Source organism: Myotis yumanensis, unplaced genomic scaffold (assembly GCF_028538775.1).
Source record: "Myotis yumanensis isolate MYYU_CA2020_CCGP unplaced genomic scaffold, mMyoYum1.0.hap1 SCAF_13, whole genome shotgun sequence".
In the NCBI taxonomy this organism is placed as follows: Eukaryota; Metazoa; Chordata; class Mammalia; order Chiroptera; family Vespertilionidae; genus Myotis; species Myotis yumanensis.
Window position 1 is genome coordinate 49,331,751 of NW_027223764.1, and position 18,362 is coordinate 49,350,112.

An 18,362-nucleotide genomic window follows, 5' to 3' on the forward strand; every position below is an offset into this window, starting at 1 on the left:
ACTGACACATGTTACAACATGGATGAACCTTGAAAACATGATAAGTGGGAGGAAGAAAGACACAAAAGATCACATATTGTATGATTCCGTTTATAGGAAATGTCCAGAACAGGCAAGTCCATAGAGACAGAATGTCAGTGCTTTCCAAGGGACGGTGGGAGGGGAAACGGGAAGTGATGCTTCGTAGGGGCAGGGCGTCCTTTTGGGCTGATCAAAATGTCCTGGAATCAGTGAGTGGCGCTGACTACACAATGTTGTGAAGCCACTGAACTAGTGCAGTTTAAAATGGTTACAATTTTGAATTTTGTACTAAGTGAATTTTACCTCAATAGAAATCTATTTTAAAACCTTAATGGGCACACAAATCCCCTGGTGGATCTCATTAAAATGTAAATTCTGATTCAGGAGGTGTGATTGGGGCCCCAAATTCTGCATTTCTGACAAACTCCCAGGTGAGCCCATACTTTGAGTAGCCAGGCTCCCCAAAGGCCCTTCCACTGAGTCATCTTACGATTCTCAGCTTCAGGTGCCTCACCTCTGTGAGCCAACCCTGCCCTGCCCGCCTTGTAAGGAGGGCTGAAGCACAGCTGGGAAGTGGGCCTCAGGGCATGCGGGTAGGTGGAGAAGGGCAGCCGCTGTAGGGTCCACTCTGTCAGCGGGGTCAGAGGAGTGGCTTTATTTGCACAAAGCAGAGGGAGGAAGGCCAGGTGCAAGGCTCAGAGGAGAGCTGTCGGGCAGGTGTATTACTTCCAGCTGCTGGGCGACTCCATCTCCCGACTCACTAACGATCTGGAAGAAAGGGTGGCTCAGAGTGAGGGGTGCTGAAGGCACCCTGCCCCACCCCTGGGTCCCGGGAACTGTGCCGGGGATCACAGGGCTCAAGGAAAGGAGGGAGCAGGTGCAATCCCTCCACTGCCCAGTCAGAGGGACGCCAGTCTTTCTTGAAAGGGTTCCTGGTGGCACAGGGGTGGTCCTTGGAAGGGAGATGAGAGGATCGGAGGAGTGTGTCCCAGGAGCCCTGACTGGACGTTGGCCTGCAGCCACCCGGGGTGGGGGCTGAGAACACTTGGAGTGAGCTGGGGAAATGCCTGCCCACTTCTGTCCGGAGGAGCTGGAGGCCTCCTGTCCAGGCTACACCAGAGCACCATCCTACCCTGCTTGCCCAGCCCCAGGGCTGTCATCTCTGCCACCTGAGGCGCTTACCATCTCCCAGGAGGTCGGGGGTTGGGCTGAAGGGCCCCGGGGGCAGGTTCCAGGCCAGCCCCTCCAGCTGGCTCAGCAGGCCTTTCACTTCGGCCTCCAGGTGCTCCACCGTCTTCTCCACCGTCTAAGCAAGAGAGATGGGAACAGGGTGGGGTGGGGCAGAGGAGCAGAGGACACGAGTGGTGCGCAGTCCTGCTTCGTCAGGAGCACCTGGTGTGCAGCGGGGAGAGAACTGGCTGCCAGGGGATCTGGGCCCTTCTTGTTCAGTCTCTGCCCTGCCCGCCTCCGGGTTCCCTAGATGACAAAATCTTAGGGGTCCCCTCTCTGGGGCTGCTCCTGGCATGGGTTTTTCTCTGTCATATGTTTGGAGTGACCAAGATTCCACTTCGTTCAAGGACTTCATCACAGAAGCTCACATTCCTTTGGTTGCCTCGCCCCCTGGTGGCAACTCTGCCAAATGACAAGTTTGGGATTTTGAAATTTTCTTTATTCAGTGTTAACTTTTTTCATGAATGAATCCCATTAACAGTCTGGTGAAACTTACAGACTCCATCTTAGAAAAATGATCTAATTGAAAAAATAATAAAACATATAGTATTTCCAAGGACCCCAATTTCATTAACATGTCATTCAAGTATTCAAAATTAAATTTTTGATGTAAAAATTTGTTTTTATTACCTCACTAAACAACATGATCCACCATAAAGTCTAATAACTACTGCAATTTTGAAATATGGATTAAACTGAGTGATATGTTGAGATGTTTGAAACAATTGTAAGGGGATGAAAATACCTGATTTCTATTGATGACAAAAATCACAGTGCTATTTATACTGATAATACTACTATGGTTTATTGTATCCTATATAATAAAAGCCTAATATGCTAAGTGTCCAGTTGTCTGGTCAGCCATTCAACGAATCAAAGCGTAAAATGCTAATGATATACTAAGGCCATTCAACCACTCGCTATGTCCTGCACTGACCATCAGGGGACAGACGCTCCGACTGGTAGGTTAGCTTGCTGTTGGGGTCCAGCCAATCAGGGCTGAGCAAGACAGGCTGGACACGCCCTGGAGCCCTCCTGCAGTCCCTCCACAGCTGGCCAACCTCCCATATCCCTCCCCTCCCAGCCCTGATTGTGCACCGGTGGGGTCCCTCAGCCTGGCCTGCGCCTTCTCGCAATCCAGGACCCCTCGGGGGATGTCAGAGAGCCAGTTTTGGCTCGACAGCAGAATGACCAGTCGCTATGATGCACACTGACCACCAGGGGGCAGATGCTTCATTAAGTCAGGCTCATGGCTGGAGAGTGCAGCATCGGTGGTAGGAGCCTCTCTCACCTCCGCAGCAGCACTAAAGTTGTCCAACTGATGGCTTAGGCCCACTCCCTGCCTAAGCCGGCATTCGGGCATTCCCTGAGGGCTCTAGGACTTCGAGAGGTCACAGGCCAGGCTGAGGGACCCCCCCCCCCCCCCAGTGCACGAATTTCATGCACCAGGCCTCTAGTTTATAATAAATGTGAATGCTAAGGTTTTTGAAAATAAAGTATACCCAGGTTACAAACTGGCTGTATAACAAAACACAGTGATCAAATTTCTATCTTTTCACCTGGTGATTCTGTGGAGATTTCTGGCTGAGCCCCAGGGGCGGCAGAGTGCCCTGCAGCTGGTCAGCCTGACAGCCCAGATAGGGCAGGGGGCTGGTCAGCCCAACAGCCCGGGTAGGGCAAGGAGCTGGTCAGCCTGATAGCCCAGGTAGGGCAAGGGAGCAGGACTGGCCTGGATTTCCCTAATTTTCCAAAGCAAGGTTGGCCGAGCCCCATAAAGCCAGCAGCCCCACAGGTGGTCCCGAAGGTGCATGTCCTCCCAGGTCACCCTTATTACCTCCTCTATGACGTCCAAGCGGCCGAGGACAGCCACATGTGTGTCACACCCTGTGCTCCGAGCTGGGTCTCCTCTGGAGGGGATGGAGGGGTCAGCGGCTGTGGAAGACAGGTCCTGTCACTACGGGTCCCCGTTTCCCTGTAAAGCCCTGGGTTCAGTGGGGTGGGCCCTGAACACAGTCACAGAGAGAAGCGAAGGCAGCCTCAGTGGGGTCAGGGCAAGAGAGGGGCTGCCCCCATCACTCACTTGTCTCTAGAGGCTCACCTACAGTCCAGGCAGGCTTCCTCGAGGCGCTGCCTGAACAAGGAAGGGAGGGTGGGCGTCCACCAGGGAGAATGGCGTGTGCAAAGACAGGGAAGCGTGCATAGCATGGCTCAGCGCACAAGCCCTGGCAGTTAGAGCGGAGTAGAGGGTGGCTGGGAGAGGAGGCTGGAGAGGTGGGTCAGAGAAACCAAGCCAGAGGCCCTAACAACCCAGTCACGGTGCTTGCTTGGGGGTTTAACACAAGGGTCACATAGCCACAGATGAATTTTTAAAATACAGAGACGGGATTGGAGGGATTTGTCTTTGCAGTAATCAGGGTAAGAGGTGAGGCAAGGGGCAGTAGTAGTAGGAACTGAAAGGAAGAAAATGAGTGGAGAGCCCGACCAGCGTGGCTCAATGGTTGAGCATCGACCTATGAACCAGGAGATCATGGTCAATTTCGGTCATGGCACATGCCCAGGTTGTGGGTTCGATCCCCAGTGTGGGGTGTGTAGGAGGCAGCCAAACACAGATTCTCTCTCATCATTGATGTTTCTATCTCTCTCTCTGTCTCCCTTCCTCTCTGAAATAAATAAAATATATATTTTTAAAAAGAAAATGAGTGGAGATATTTGAGTAGTAGCATTGACATTGGTGAGCAGTTGGCACCCAGGAGTGCTTACATGCACACACAGTGCTAAACAAATGTAGTAACTCAGTCAATCCCACAACAACCTGTTATTGTCCTTAACATACACACAGGAAATGTGTGCACAGACGGGTGACATGATCTGTCCGAGGTCACACCGCTGGTAAGTGGAAGATTTGAGGTTCAACCCGTTCAACCCCTGATTCGTCATTTTTCTCCCCAATGTTGATTCCTCCTTGGTTCCTCTTGGCACCACCAACCCTCGTATGGAGGTCTCAGACCCTGGTCCTAGCTCAGGTGTCAGAGCTGGTGGCTCTGAGATGCCTGGGCCCATCGGAGTGGCTGGAACCTGGAAGAACCCGGCCTTCACGAGGGAGGATACCGTTCCAGAAACTAAGAGAAGCAAAGAGCTTTAGGGAGGGGAAGCGGCCAGTGAGACCTAAAGCAGCCAGAGGCCGAGCAAGAACAGGGAGAAAAACAGAGCAGTCACTGCTAGATCCCACCCCTGCCCTTCCTGGTGCTGGCTGAGGCCGAGCAGGGTTTAGGCTGCGGTGGGATGAGAAGGGAAGGAGAGGTCAGAGGGGGACCTAGATCCTGGGAACTGTTTTCAGGAAGTGTGGCTGAAGGAAAAAGAGCAGATCACAGGTCTAGAGAAAGTGTATTGTTGTCCCTTCCACTTTTTTACGCACTGGAGAAACACACCAGGCTTAGAGCCCGAGGAACAAGAAGAAAGGAGAACTGAAGGAACCCATTTGAGAGAGGTCATGGAATCCAGAAAGTGGTGGGGGAGGGGGGGGGCGGCTGACAGGTAGTGGCAACCCATGAGGGAAGAGAGAGGGGATGCAGCAAAAATGGGTGAAAAAGTTCTACTTAGCGGGCTAGAAAGTTGAGTGACTTCCCACCTGATGGCCTCTGCTCGCTTTGTAAAGTAAGAGGAGAATCATTTGCTGAAACTCGGGTGGGGTTAGAGAAGGGGAGAGGCAGTGGTGACTGTTCAGGAATTCTGTGAGTGGGTTGTTAAACAGCCACTAAAATAGAAGCCCCATGAGAGCACTGACCACGTGCCATTGGGTAGAGGGCTCGCATGAAGGGGGGGGTCCCGAAGGAGAGGAGGAAACCTGGAGGCAGCGCAGGAGGCCTGCAGGTTGGCCCGACCTCAGGGAGCAACTCTGGAAGCACCAGCCCTCCCCCAGCGGCCCGCAGGCTGGTGCAGAGCAGCAAAGATGGGTGGCTGGATGGAGCTGAACCTGGGAGTCTGCAGGATGCGTGTGGCGAGAGCAGAGAACGAAGGCAAGAGAGCAAAGGAAGTGAGGGTTTGACCAGCAAGGGGCGGAGGGAATGAGCTCTGGAGTCTGGCTTGGACAGGGAAGAAAAGAGGCCAACAAGCACAGCAACTGGGAGATGGAGGGGCGAAGGGACTGGAGGCCTTGATGTGATGATGGAGAGACAGGAGCAGGCGGTATGGGCGGAGCAGTGACAATATGCGGGCGTGGCCATGGATGGGACCCTGAAGCAGGGGGTACGGGATACCGCACTGGTCTCTGCAGGTGCAGAGCTCCTGGGACTGCGAGGCCTCGGTGTGGGTTGGGTTGTCCAAGGGGACATTTAATTGCCCAGAAGTCGGCAGGTCTTGAGTTAAGAATGGGGCTGCTAAGTCATTTTGCTGGTGATGAATGCCACCGTGAGAGGTTGAGTGACTGGCTCGAGGTCACACAGTCAGCAAATGACTGGACCCCAAGCACCGGCCTTCTCCTGACCCCCCTCAGCAGGCTGGCCTTTGGGAGCTCTGCCAGAGCGCCCCCCCTGAGACTCTCTGGTCCCAACTCCGTCTGGACCCCAGCTCTTCCCCTCGGGGGCCAGGACCACCAGCAGGGACAAAACTTCCTTCCACTCTGAGCATCTTTTGTGGCGAACAATTTGTGTCTTACATTCTCCACTCCACTGTTTCCCTCCATGGAACCCACAAAAGCCTCTTCATAAGACAATGGGCTTCTTGTTGCCTTTGGGGGTGTGTGTGTTATAATGGAGCTTTGGTTACTTCTTTAAAGGGACGCTTTTCAAGATCTACACTAAAATATTTACAGATGAAATGCTATGATGTCTTGGATTTATTTCAAAATAACCCAGGCCTGGGAGTGGAGGAGGCATGGGCGGGAGTATAGAGCAAACAAGATTAGTAATTGTTGAAATTGGGTGATGGGAACATGGGAGTTCACCGCACTCTTCTCTCTACTTTTGTGTGTGTGTGTGTGTGTGTGTGTGTGTGTGTGTATGGTTTGAAATTTTCCATAAGAAAAGCCAGTTGTCTGATAGGTTTTTAGCAAAGCACAGAAGCCACGGTGGGCGGCATGCATTGGTGTGAAATGTTCCTGATGAGAGAGGGGTGGTCTGAGACCCCATCTGGGCCGCACGCCCTAGGGTGGCCTAGCCGCGCCCTAGGGAGGCCTAGCTGTGCCAGGATGCAGGGACCCACATTTGGATTCATTTATCTCAGCTGGAGGAATGGGGCTGCTCAGCCTGGAGAGGAAAGGCTTGGAGGGGCGGGAGGAGCTGTTCCTCCCACAGCGAGGGCTGTTGGGGAAGAGGTGGCTGACTCAGCGTGGGTCTGTGTCCACACCCACCCTGTGCAGGTCTGTCCAGGGCCCTTTGGCCAAATTTCCCCCCTGAGCCTCGCCTGCCCTCTCCCAGGCCCTCCCCTCCTCTCCCCCTCCCCTCCCCCAGCTCAGGCCAAGAGGAAGCACTGTGACCCTGGGGGCCATGGGGCCCTGCCAGCCCTGTAAGTCACGAACAGCACGGACATGCTCCTCCCCTTGGCCTAAAACCCACTGTTCTTTACGTGTCTGTGATGAGATCTCACTTGGCTCCAAATCCGTCCGGGGAGAAGGCTGGCCCGAGCTGCTCTCCACGGCGCACAACGCTAATCTCTCACATCTGGACAGAGCTTCGTCCGGGCTCCACCGCCCAACTGCCCATGAGCTCAGCCAGGCCTCCCGACCGGTTCATCGTAGCGGGGTCCCACGGCACTGAGCTCAACGCATGACGGCAGAAAACACCCCGGACCCCGCGTTCTTGGCCGAGCTTGGCCATGCGCTGCTGTGGGCCTGTGGGAAACTTCCCTCCTCCCTGAGCCTCTGCAGCTGCCCCTGCAACACGGGTGGGGTGGCCCCTCGAGGCACTGCCGCCCAGATACAGCTCATCCTTGCCCTGGTGGGTCTTCCAGAGCCTGCCCAGAGGAGTCAAGGCCAAGTGGCTTCCTGGACCAGACCCTCCAGCAAGGCAAGACCTGGGTGCCTTCTTTTCTTCTTTTTTTTTAGCTTGTACATACACACACACACACACACACACACACACACACACCTCGGAGCCTCGGGTACCTCATCAGTGGAAAGGGGCTCACCATCAGGCCTGGTTCACGGGGCTTCCAGAAAGGGAAGGCGTGGGGGAGGCGGAAGGATTGCCATGATGGACCCTGAGGAGCCAAGGCTGGGGTTCCGTCTTCCCTTCCTTCCTCTGCCCGCCCGCCCTGCGCGGCCAGTTGGGAAACGGACCTTCTTGGACGCCGGGCTGTTTTCCCTGGCCTGGCTCCTGCTCGGGCCTCTGTGGGCCCTGGACCCTGGACGGTGGCCAGGGGTGGAATGTCGCGCGCTGGTGAGAACACGCTGCAGTAGAGGCCAGAAGCCCAGGCGGAGGCGCAGGGCTAACTGCTCCGTTAAAGGGGCCTGGCCACTGGGTCCCCCTCGGGGCAGGAAGTATGGCCCCTCCACTTGCAAACAGAGGAGACCTTTGTTATGTGGGTCCCAAACGCTAAGGAAGTGCCCAGGACACAAATGATTTCTGCCGTGCCAGGGGGTGACACTGGCAGGTGCTGGGGAGCCTCCTGAGTCATCAGAGACACTCTGCTTGACCAGCAGCTCTTGTCACTGTGGGTTAATTCTATTTGACCACATTAAATATAATAGAATAATACATCTTGTCACATTTGATATTTGTATTAAAATGTGTGATCCATTTAAAGCCATCAGTGGTTTTTGATTTTTTAAAGCCAGAAGAACATTATTTCCAAATAGTTATGTGAAGAACTCCAATCTGTGGAACTGCTCTGGCTGAAACAGGAGAGGGACCCAAAGGTCCCCGGAGAGAGCGAGGTCAGATTCTGAGGAACATTCTTGTTTAGTTTAGTTTTGTTTTCATTTGGGCGAGACATGCGCTGCTCCCTTGGTCTCTGGTCACTTTCCAGATGTGGCTGGAGCTTTGCCAACCACTCTGAGAGCTTAGCAATGCCATTCCAATACCTTCACTACCTGGTTAAGTTAGTATTTTGCTGAGGATTCAAGCTAGGCTGCTGTAACAAAGAGCCCCCCTCATTTACACACGAGTTAATGTCTTTCTCATGTATCAGTTCAGAGGTAGACTGACTTGTGGTCAAGGCTGGCAGGCGGCTCTGCTCCCTGAGGCCATACAGAACCCAAGATTTCTTCTACCTGGGAATACTGCGCTTCTTAATCCACCTGGTTGTAATGTGCTAGAACATTCCCAAACCCCTGTAATGTGGAGCAGGTCTAAGAAGCTGTCCTGGATATCTAACCTCTCTCCGCGTGCTGTGGAAAGCATGCAAGGCTGGGGGTTGGAGACGCAGTGCCCCTCCCCTGCTCACTGACTGTGCCCTGCCTCTCACTGTCTTCCTTGTCTGCAAGGGAACTGTCCTGCTCTTCCACATTGTGGGATGACTGTGTGGGTCACAGGGGATCCTGTACTTGAAGGTGCCTCGGAACTGCCAAGTGATGTACAGATGCCACGCAGGGCATTGCCCAGGTGAGCTGAAGAGTGAGCGGGTCGGTGAGAGCCCCCATGGCTGCCCCTCTGCCTGGGTCAGTGCTCTTGGTTAGATCACTCCAACCAGCTCTCCTCATGGTGGGGCGGCATCTGCCCGAGACCTAAACCCAAGCAGGGGCCCAAAGGATGTTTGGGAGGGGCTTCTCCAACAAGCACCCAAGGGCTCAGGGCTGACCCAGCTCCCTGGGCTCCTTTAAGCCAATCCCATTGTTGGATCTTTGGTTTCTTCACCTTTAGAATGGACATAAGCATACTCTCTATTCAAAGCTACTCTTTTTTTTTTCTGTTGACACTATTATAGATGCCCCCCCATTCCTCCCCCCTTTGACCTCCTCAAAGCTACTCTTTTAAATATATATATATTTCATTTCAGAGAGGAAGGGAGAGGGAGAGAGAGATAGAAACATCAATGATGAGAGAGAATCATTGATCAGCTGCCTCCTGCACTCCCCCTACTGGGGACTGAGCCTGCAACCCGGTTATGTGCCCTGACTGGGAATTGAGCCGTGACCACCTGACTAAAAGGTCGATGCTCAACCACTGAGCCACACTGATGGGCTCCTCGAAGCTACTCCTGACTTGTGATCACTTACTATGTGCCAAGGTTAGGTGATTTCTTAAATGCATTATCTCATTTAATTCTAGCGGTGAGCTCAGAACTCTTACATCTCTTTTTTACAGTTTAGAAAACCAAGATCAAAGATGTTGATGCCCAGATTACACAGCCAGTAAGTGGTGAGGACAGGATTTGGATTCAACCTGTCTGACACTGTCTATACTGTGCCTTGACAGTGGTGTGACCTTGTGTAAGTCAAAGGCCTCCCACTTGGGGCCTCAGGTGTCTCTTCTATAAAATGAAGGGCTGGGCGGGTGTGGGGGCCTATACACCTGACACCTTTGCAGCTGTCTTAAGCCCCAAAAGAGCCCACATGTGTTGGTGCTTTGGACCCCACTGTCTTGAGTGCTTCCCTCCCCACAACATCTATTTTTGTAAGAAGAAATGCTGGGATCCTCACCACAGCCCTTCGGTACCTTCCTCTTCCACCCACAGCAAAAAGCAGGCTCCCAGGGAAGGCAGATGCCCACAGGGACCTGGAGTGGCCGGTGGTGGAGAGTGGGAGCTTCCCTGATGGGCCCCGAGGCACGGGTGACAAGGGGGATGCTGGCCAAAAGGACCAGCCTCTGGGACTGCAGATCCCTCTGAGAGCAAAACAGGAGAGGAACTCAGCCAAGCCTGAACCTAAAAAAATTCTCTACAAGTGACACAAAACAGTTTGCCTCACTCAATACATAAAGAGCTTTCACAGACCAATATGAACTATCCCAACACCATGACTGAAAAGGTAAAAAATGATTTAGTAGAAATGCCCGATATGTATTTGAGGAAAAAGTCCAATCTTGGTAGTTAATCAAAGAAATGCAAATGAAAGCAGTAAAAACTGTCTTAGCCCGGCCAGTGTGGTTCAGTGGTTGACCGTCATCCTATCCTGGGTTGCGGGCTTGATCCCCAGTGTGGGGCATGCAGGAGGCAGCTGATTGATGATTCTCTCATCACTGATGTTTGTATCTCTCTCTCCCTCTTCCTTACTCTCTGAAATAAAATAAACACACACACACATATATATATATATATATATGTATATCTACACTAATAAAAGAGAAACATGGTAATTGGCGTACGACCGCTACCCTTCCCATTGGCTAATCAGCATATCCTTATGCAAATTAACTGTCAGCCAAGATGGCGGCCGGCAGCCAGGCAGCTGGAAGTGAACATGAGGCTTGCTTGCTGCAGGGACTGCAGACTCCAACTCTCAGCCGACAGTTTGAAACTTTGTAACAAATATAGCCGGCTGGGATCTCAGAGCTGAAGTTATACATTGTTTCGTTTATAGAACAGCAAACAAACCAGCAGCGGAGGCCTCAGAGCTAGAGCCAGAGCTAAAGCTGGCCCAGAATAAAAAAAAAGAAAAAAAGGAGCGGTTGGGAGATTCGGTCAATCACCAGCCTGAAGGCAGCCCTCAGCCCCTCACCCAGACTGGCCAGGCACCCCAGTGGGGACCCCCACCCTGATCCAGGACACCCTTCAGGGCAAACCAGCCAGCCCCCACCCATGCACCAGGCCTCTATCCTACATAGTAAAAGGGTAATATGCCTCCCAGCACCGGGATCAGCGGAGCTGGGAGGCCTCCTGGCACCGGATCAGCGTGACAGGGGGCAGTGCCCAAACCCCCTGATCGCCCTGCGGCTCTGTGTGTGACAGTGGCGGCGCCCCAACCCCCTGATCCGCCCTGCTCTGTGTGTGACAGGGGGTGGCGCCCCAACCCCCTGATCCGCCCTGCTCTGTGTGTGACAGGGTGTGGCGCCCCAACCCCCTGATCCGCCCTGCTCTGTGTGTGACAGAGGGCAGTGCCCTAACTCCCCTATCGGCCCTACTCTGTGCGTGACAGGGGGGAGCTCCCCAACCTCCTAATGGGCCCTGCTCTGTGCATGACAGGGGGGAGCTCCCCAACCCCCTGATGGGCCCTGCTCTGTGCGTGACAGGGTACGGAGCCCCAACCCCCCTGATGGGCCCTGCTCTGTGCGTGACAGTGGGTGGCACCGCAACCTCCCCATCAACCCTGCCTTGAGTGTGACAGGGGGTGGTGCCCCAACTCCCAATCGGCCCTATCCTGAGCGTGACCAGGGGCTGCACCTAGGGATTGGGCCTGCCCTCTGCCACCCGGGGGCAGGCCTAAGCCAGCAGGTCGTTATCTCCCGAGGGGTCCCAGACTGCGAAAGGGCACAGGACGGGCTGAGGGACCCCCCTTCCCCCCCCGAGTGCACAAATTTTTGTGCACCGGGCCTCTAGTATATATATATGACTGTCTTAAAGTATTCTTGGGGGGAAAATTCTAACTGGAATTAGATCAAGTTTCTAGATCTAACTACTAGTTTAAAGACAATACAGGGGTGAAAAGAACATTTAAATGACACCTGGGGGATGCAACCAGCTAAAATCTGTATGTGGAAAGCTACTGGACAAACAACCCAGTTTCTTCAATGAATAAATTTTAAGAAAAAACAACAACAACCAAATAGGAGAAGAGAACTTACATATTTAAAGAAACTCATCAGACATCTCAACCAAAAGCAATGTATGACCTTATTTGGACCAAACAAACCAAATAGAAAAACATGACATAATCAGGGACATTTGAACCCTGATTGAATATTTGATGATAATAAGGGATTTTTGTCCATTTTTATGTTATGATAATGGTATCATACTTATGTTTATTAAAAGGTTACTTATCTTTTAGAGATACATCAGAAAATCTTTAGAAATAAAAATAACCTGGCCAGTGTGGCTCAGTGGTTGAGTTTGGATCAATGAACCAGGAGGTCACAGTTTGATTCCCTGTCAGGGTACAAGCCCGGTTGCGGGCTGAGGGGGGTGCAGGAGGCAGCCAATCAATGATTCTCATCATTGATGTTTCTGTCTCCCTCTCCCTTCCTCTATGAAATCAATATATATATATTGATTTCATATATATCATATATATATATGATATCTGGAATTTTCTTCAAGCTGGGTGATAGGTACATGGGGTTAATTGTACTATTCTGTTTTACAGGCATACCTTGATTTATTTCACTTTGAAGATATTGCGTTTCTTACAGGTTGAAGGCAAGAGCCCCCACCAGCAAAAAGATTATGACTCAGTGACAGCTTGGATAATGGTTAGCATTTTTTTTAGCAATAAAATATTTTTAAATTATTGGGGTTTTAGACATAATGCTATTGTACATTTAATAAACTAAGACATAGTATAAATATAATTTTTATATATATTGGGAAACCAAAAAAAATTATGTGACTCACTCTTTTACAATAGTCACTGTATTGTGGTGGTCTGGAACCGAGCCCACAATCTCTCTGAGGTATGCCTTTATACCCAATGATTCCACAATTAAAAGTTAAGAAAAACAATGGTACATTGTCTGAAGTTTGAAAGGTTATACACAAAAATGTGTGAACTCAGTGTGAAATTGCACTTATACTTTCCTCCTTTCTATTTTTAAATTTTAATATTTTTTCTTTATTTTATTTTTTTTCATTACTATCCTTTTTCTTACTTAATCTGTAGCAATGAGCATGCATAACCAGGAAGAAAATAATGTTTTTGAAGTGGTTTTACGTTAAAGGCTCTATACCAGTTGTGGCTAAAGGGGCCACCGTACGTCAGCCATTAGTGGGCAGGTGGCCAACTCCTCTTTCTGGGGACACAGACCCTCTTTGTCTCCTCAGCTCCAGGAGGAGGGGGCTGTGGGGAGCGGGGGCAGAAGGACTGTGCTGAGCCACTCCTTACACAGCCTGTGAGGTCCTCCTAACAGGTGAAGAAACTGAGGCTCAGAGGGAGCAGTGGGGCTGCTGAGGGGACGGGAGGAGCCAATGTGTGCTGATACATCTGGCACTTCCTCTTTCCTCCAATCCCCGCAGTCAACTCTATGGGGTGGGTACCTTTCTCCCCTACAGCCTCAGAGGGGTGGAGTGACTTACCCAGGGCTACTCAGCCAGGGCTGCCCAGGTTCAGGACTGGCCCGATTCTTCCCCTGGTGTGTACCCCCACAGCTCGCTGTACCCCGAGGGGGCCTGGGGCTGGGCCTTCCATCCTGGTGCAGAGCACTTGGTCTGGGTGACTCAACACCCACTGACTCCAGGTTGATGAGGGAGCAGCCTGGCCTGGGGCAGGAGGCTGGGTGCTTCGTGAGGGCTCTGCCTTGGCACCTTGGTGAGACCTGAGCCTTCCCCTCACCTGGACAACTGGGATGGGCACCAGCTGCCCTGGCCGAGGCCTTCATGAGACGTCGGAAAATGGGAATGTGGCTTGTAAACTGCAACATACAGTACAATAGGCAGAGTGTCTGTGTGTACAAAAATAAATGCACTTGCAGCCACCTGACCTGAGCCTCACCTGAGAAGGGCAGAGGGGACAGAGCAAGACAAAGCACCAGCCAGCAGAGCACCCACAGGCTTCTCCCTCCCACACCCTCCCCAGGCTCTCAGGGACCTCTCCTGCAGCCTGGGGACTGGCTGCCTCACCCCAGCTACCAGCCCCCTCAGGCCACCTGACAGGTGAAGCAGGGGCCTTCCTCCTGGGCCGGCCTGCCCCGCCCTGTCCCCCTGCCCGGCTGGGTCATGGGCGTGTTGAGCCAGGCCAGGAGCCTCTGTTGACCCTGGGGCGGAGGGATGAGGGGGGCTGCCCCACCTGCAGGCTGGCCTCCCACCCTGTGACCCCTGTCGCCTCCGCTCTCTCCTTCAGACCTGGGGTTTCCCCACAATCTCTCTTCCCTTTGGTCTCAAATCTTCCTCTTTTCCTCTAGATTCTCCCCCACCCACTTCTCTTGCCATGTTAGCTCCTCTATTTCTTTCCCTCTTGTTCCATTTGCCTCTCAAACTCCTTTTTCTTTCCATCGTGGTTCATAGCTCACAGTTCACACCCACCCGTTATCTCCGTAGTCCCTGTCTCAGTCCCTACCTTTCTCTCTCTCTTCTTCCCGCTGTCCTCTCTCTAACCGTCTGCCTTTATTTCCCTGCCCTTTCCTATCGTTCTCTCTCCGTTTTCTCTCACCATCTCCCCCTCTCTCTCCATCTCTCTCTCTCCATCTGGCTGTTTCCTTGTCCCTCCCTCCTCCATCTGTCGCGCCCAGTGCGTCTCTCCGGGTCCCCGCCCGTCCGGGCCCCACTCACGGTCGGCGCCCGCGGCGCGGAGCAGGGCGAGCGCAGCCAGAGCGCACAGCAGGGGCCGCATGGTGCCGACTGCCCGCCGCCTCCCCGGGATCGCGCCGCCCGCCCGCTTGCTCGCTCGCTCGGGAGGAAATGCTCGCAGTCCCAGCCAAGATTCCTGGGCGGCTCCGGGCTTTCTGGCTCGAGCGAACCCGCCCCCTCCAGAGGCCCCTCTGCACCCGCGGGCCGCGCGGAGCCCAGAGACCCCGAGGGCGGAGGGCGGACGTGCCAGCCTGGGCGCCTGCCCGGGGAGGGGCTGCCCTCCATCCCCGCGCCTCCGGGGGCCCGGGCGCAGAGGAGAGGGAGAATGGCGAGGGGGTCAGGGTGAGGGCCCGCTCCCGACCCCGCATTCGTTATGAGTCGGTTATACAGCCTGGTCGGCCAACCGAAGCGGAGAGCAGTGCCTTCATCCTCCGAGTCACCCGCAGCCCTGGCGCAGGATCTGCACGGAGTGTGGGAGCTGCTCTCTGCCCCATACGAACAAGTCATTCGCTCTCATTACATGGCCCTGAGGGTATCTGCCTTCTATAGAAAAGTGCTGTTCTGCTAAAGGAGTCATAGTAATAGAAGATAATTTTCAAAAAAACGTAAAATCATGACAGGTGAAAAACGAGCATGTGCTGAAGATTTTATTTAACTCATGAATGAGGGACTCAGTAAGAGGTGACAACCAGCCAAAGGACAGACACAGATCTGGAATATGGATATGAATGTGCAAATAGATAAAACTGGCTTCGTCCACACCCTGGGGAGAATTAACTGAGCCCATCACAGGAATAGTTTACATACATTTGGGCAAACATTACTTTGCATTCCTATCTATGACTTACAGACTCGTTAAACAGCTTAAAGGAATGAAAGGCCCGGAGCCCTACTAGAATCAGAATTGGTGTTCAGCTCTGTTTTTGAGCACTGATTCTGATTCAGTGGTAGGTAGACTTGGATGAAAGACTTCTCGTTCACGTATGTCTGTCCTCCAGGAGCTAACGGCCTAGTAACCACCATAATATTAATAAACAGTAGCTGAGCTTTGATCGACTAACCTCTCCATACACCCTCTCTCTGCTCTTCACTGCAACCCCATCATTACGTCCATTCTTCAACCCAGGAAACTGAGACCCAGAAATGTTAAGAACCTTGCCGACAGTCGCCCGGCTGGTATCTCCCTACAGGAGCCCGGCTGGTATCTCCATGCCGACAGTCACCCGGCTGGTATCTCCCTGCCGACAGTGGCCCGGCTGGTATCTCCTTGCCCAGTCACCCAGCTGGTATCACCTTGCCCATAGTTGCCCGCCTGATATCTCCTTGCCGACATCACCCGGCTGGATTCAGGGTTTGAATCCAGTCCTGCTGTCTCTGCAGGCCAGCCTTTAGACTAGCGATTTTCAACCTTTTCATCTCATAGCACAAGTAAACTACTGAAATTCTGTGGCACATCAAAAATTATCTCTTTTTTTGCCGATCTGATAATAAATAAATAGGTATACCAAATAAAAATAAAATAGGTATATTTTTTACTCATTCATATTGGATGGCTATTGTTGTGTTGGCTGTTGACATTTTTATTTGACAATCTAAAGCAGTGGTTCTCAACCTTCCTAATGCCGTGACCCTTTAATACAGTTCCTCATGTTGTGGTGACCCCCAACCATAAAATTATTTTCGTTGTTACTTCATAACTGTAATTTTGCTACTGTTATGAATCATAATGTAAATATTTGATATGCAGGATATATTTTCATTGTTACAAATTGAACATAATTAAAGCATAGTGATTAATCACAAAAACAATATGTAATTATATATGTGTTTTCCAATGGTCTTAGGCGACCCCTGTGAAAGGGTCGTTCGACCCCCAAAGGGGTCGCGACCCACAGGTTGAGAACCACTGATCTAAAGGAAAACAGGTCAGTGCCCCTGTCTGAATAGTCAGGTGTTGCATGTTTTAAAATGTGGCACACCAGTGTGTCATGGCACACGGGTTGAAAATCACTGCCTTAGATAATAATATTCACAGCATTCCTGAGAACTAAGTTGTCTTTCTTCATGTAAGCAAGCCAGAGCAGGAGCTGGGTGGCTTTTCCAGTGAACTTCAAATCCACCTTCCTCCAGGTTAGAACACAACAGTCAAAGCCTCATTCATGGGACAGCCCCCCCCCCCCCCCCCCCGACCCCACAACAAGTGCAAAATAACCCAAGTTTTAGTGAAAACAAAAGCCAAAGCTGCAGCAGCCCTGACATCTGCGCTGCAGAGCCTGGCGCGCACAGCCTGGTGTCAGTGGAGCGCCTTCATCACCAAGCTCAGGAAACTGTATCTCCAGCCAGGGCCCCGTCAGGGTTAATGGGAGTCCTTGCAGACAAGGCAGGTCTCTGTCTTCTCATTCCCAATTGTGGCCGTGCAGGTCTCCAATTCAGTCACCACACTACCCAGCAGCCCTCACTGCTCACTTCCTCCCCCAGATAATAGCCTTAGGCACAGAAATTCCAGTTCTGAAGCAGCAGGTCTTGGACAGAGACGTGGATCTAGTTTTTAAGATGCTCTCATGGGGATTAGGATAACCAGATGAGCTGCTCAGAGGGGTTTCTTTCAAGAATGCCAAGAAAGCCTCACACTTGTTAGTAGGACTTTCCTGGGTAGGTTAGTCAGGTGAGAAATTGTCAAAAGAATGGCCCAGAATCAGTGGGTTACCTACCTAATATTTGAATTTGCAATGAAACTGACACACATGCAATGCTTTCTTGTGGTGAGTCACAGAGTAGAACAGCAGGCAGAGGACAATGTGAAACTCCTCCCTGGCACTAGCGCCCCTACACAGTGATTCTAGTCCATCCCCTCGGCGTGGCGGACTCTTCCCATTCCTGTGTGTGCACGCCCTATCTACCTAATGTATATTCACACACACACAAGCATGTGCCTGGGATTGAAAAATAGATATGTTTGGAACTTGCTTTCACATTCATGTTTATCTCACTCATAGCATCAAATCTTGAAGATCATTCTATGTTAGTTCACACAAATCCACTTCATTCCTTTGAAGACTTGCAGAATATCTCATGAATGTATGCACCATTATTTGTCCAGACAGTCCTCTACTGATGGACATGTGGTTTGTTTCTCTTCCCCCCTGTGCTCCAGGGAACATACTTTTGTGTATACCTTTATGTACATGTCATGTACTCATGTATTTCTGAAAGGCTAGGTCCCTGGAAGAGGAATCATTGAGTCAGAGGGCCTTTTATATTTTGCTGGATATGCCAAAAATTCTCACCAAGCCCATTGCAAGGGACTGGCACTGAGAGCTACTCTCCAGGGTCCCCAATTAATCTTGTTCTGTGTGGGAGTTGTGCTGCAGGGGGCGCTATTTACATAAAAGAATTCTGTAGTGGGGAGACCTAAAGTTGTAGATCTAGTAGCCTTGTACATACTCCAACACTGGATATATAGGTTTTAAAATATAGGCAATTTGATGATGAAAAAAGTTTATTTATATGCTATTTATTATGAGTGAAGTTGAGCTTTATTTGCCAATTCAAGTACTCCCCCCGCCTTTCTTTCACATATTCTGAGTATTAAATCAGTGTCTGTTGTGTATGTTGGCAATGTTCTTTCCATCCTCCCATTGTCTTTAACTTTCTTTGTGGTGTCTTTCATCATACAGAAGATTTCTATATTTAGGTAGTCCTATCTCTCTATTTCCTTTTATGGCTTCTAGGTCTTACAACTTGTTTATGATTCCTTATACCAAGACTATAAAAATATTTTCCAATATTTCCTTCAAATA

General features: G+C 51.4%; 1 protein-coding gene across 1 annotated transcript; it reads right to left on the bottom strand.

The window, feature by feature from the left end:
- Nucleotides 1-74: 74 nt before the first annotated feature.
- PLAC9 (placenta associated 9) lies at nt 75-14,714 on the bottom strand. Its single transcript, XM_070433072.1, has 4 exons — nt 14,545-14,714; nt 3,086-3,183; nt 1,204-1,327; nt 75-789 (listed from the first exon to the last, which is right to left on the bottom strand). The coding sequence occupies exons 1-4, from the start codon at nt 14,603-14,605 to the stop codon at nt 782-784; spliced, it is 291 nt and encodes a 96-aa protein (XP_070289173.1). The 5' UTR covers nt 14,606-14,714; the 3' UTR covers nt 75-781.
- Nucleotides 14,715-18,362: the final 3,648 nt, after the last annotated feature.

Coding starts and splice junctions, on each gene's coding strand:
- PLAC9 (XM_070433072.1), bottom strand. CDS start 14,605: ATGCGGCCCCTGCTGTGCGCTCTGGCTGCGCTCGCCCTGCTCCGCGCC. Junction 3,184..14,544: donor CCGCGCCGCGGGCGCCGACC/GTGAGTGGGGCC, acceptor TGTCTTCCACAG/CCGCTGACCCCTCCATCCCC. Junction 1,328..3,085: donor GCTTGGACGTCATAGAGGAG/GTAATAAGGGTG, acceptor TCTCTTGCTTAG/ACGGTGGAGAAGACGGTGGA.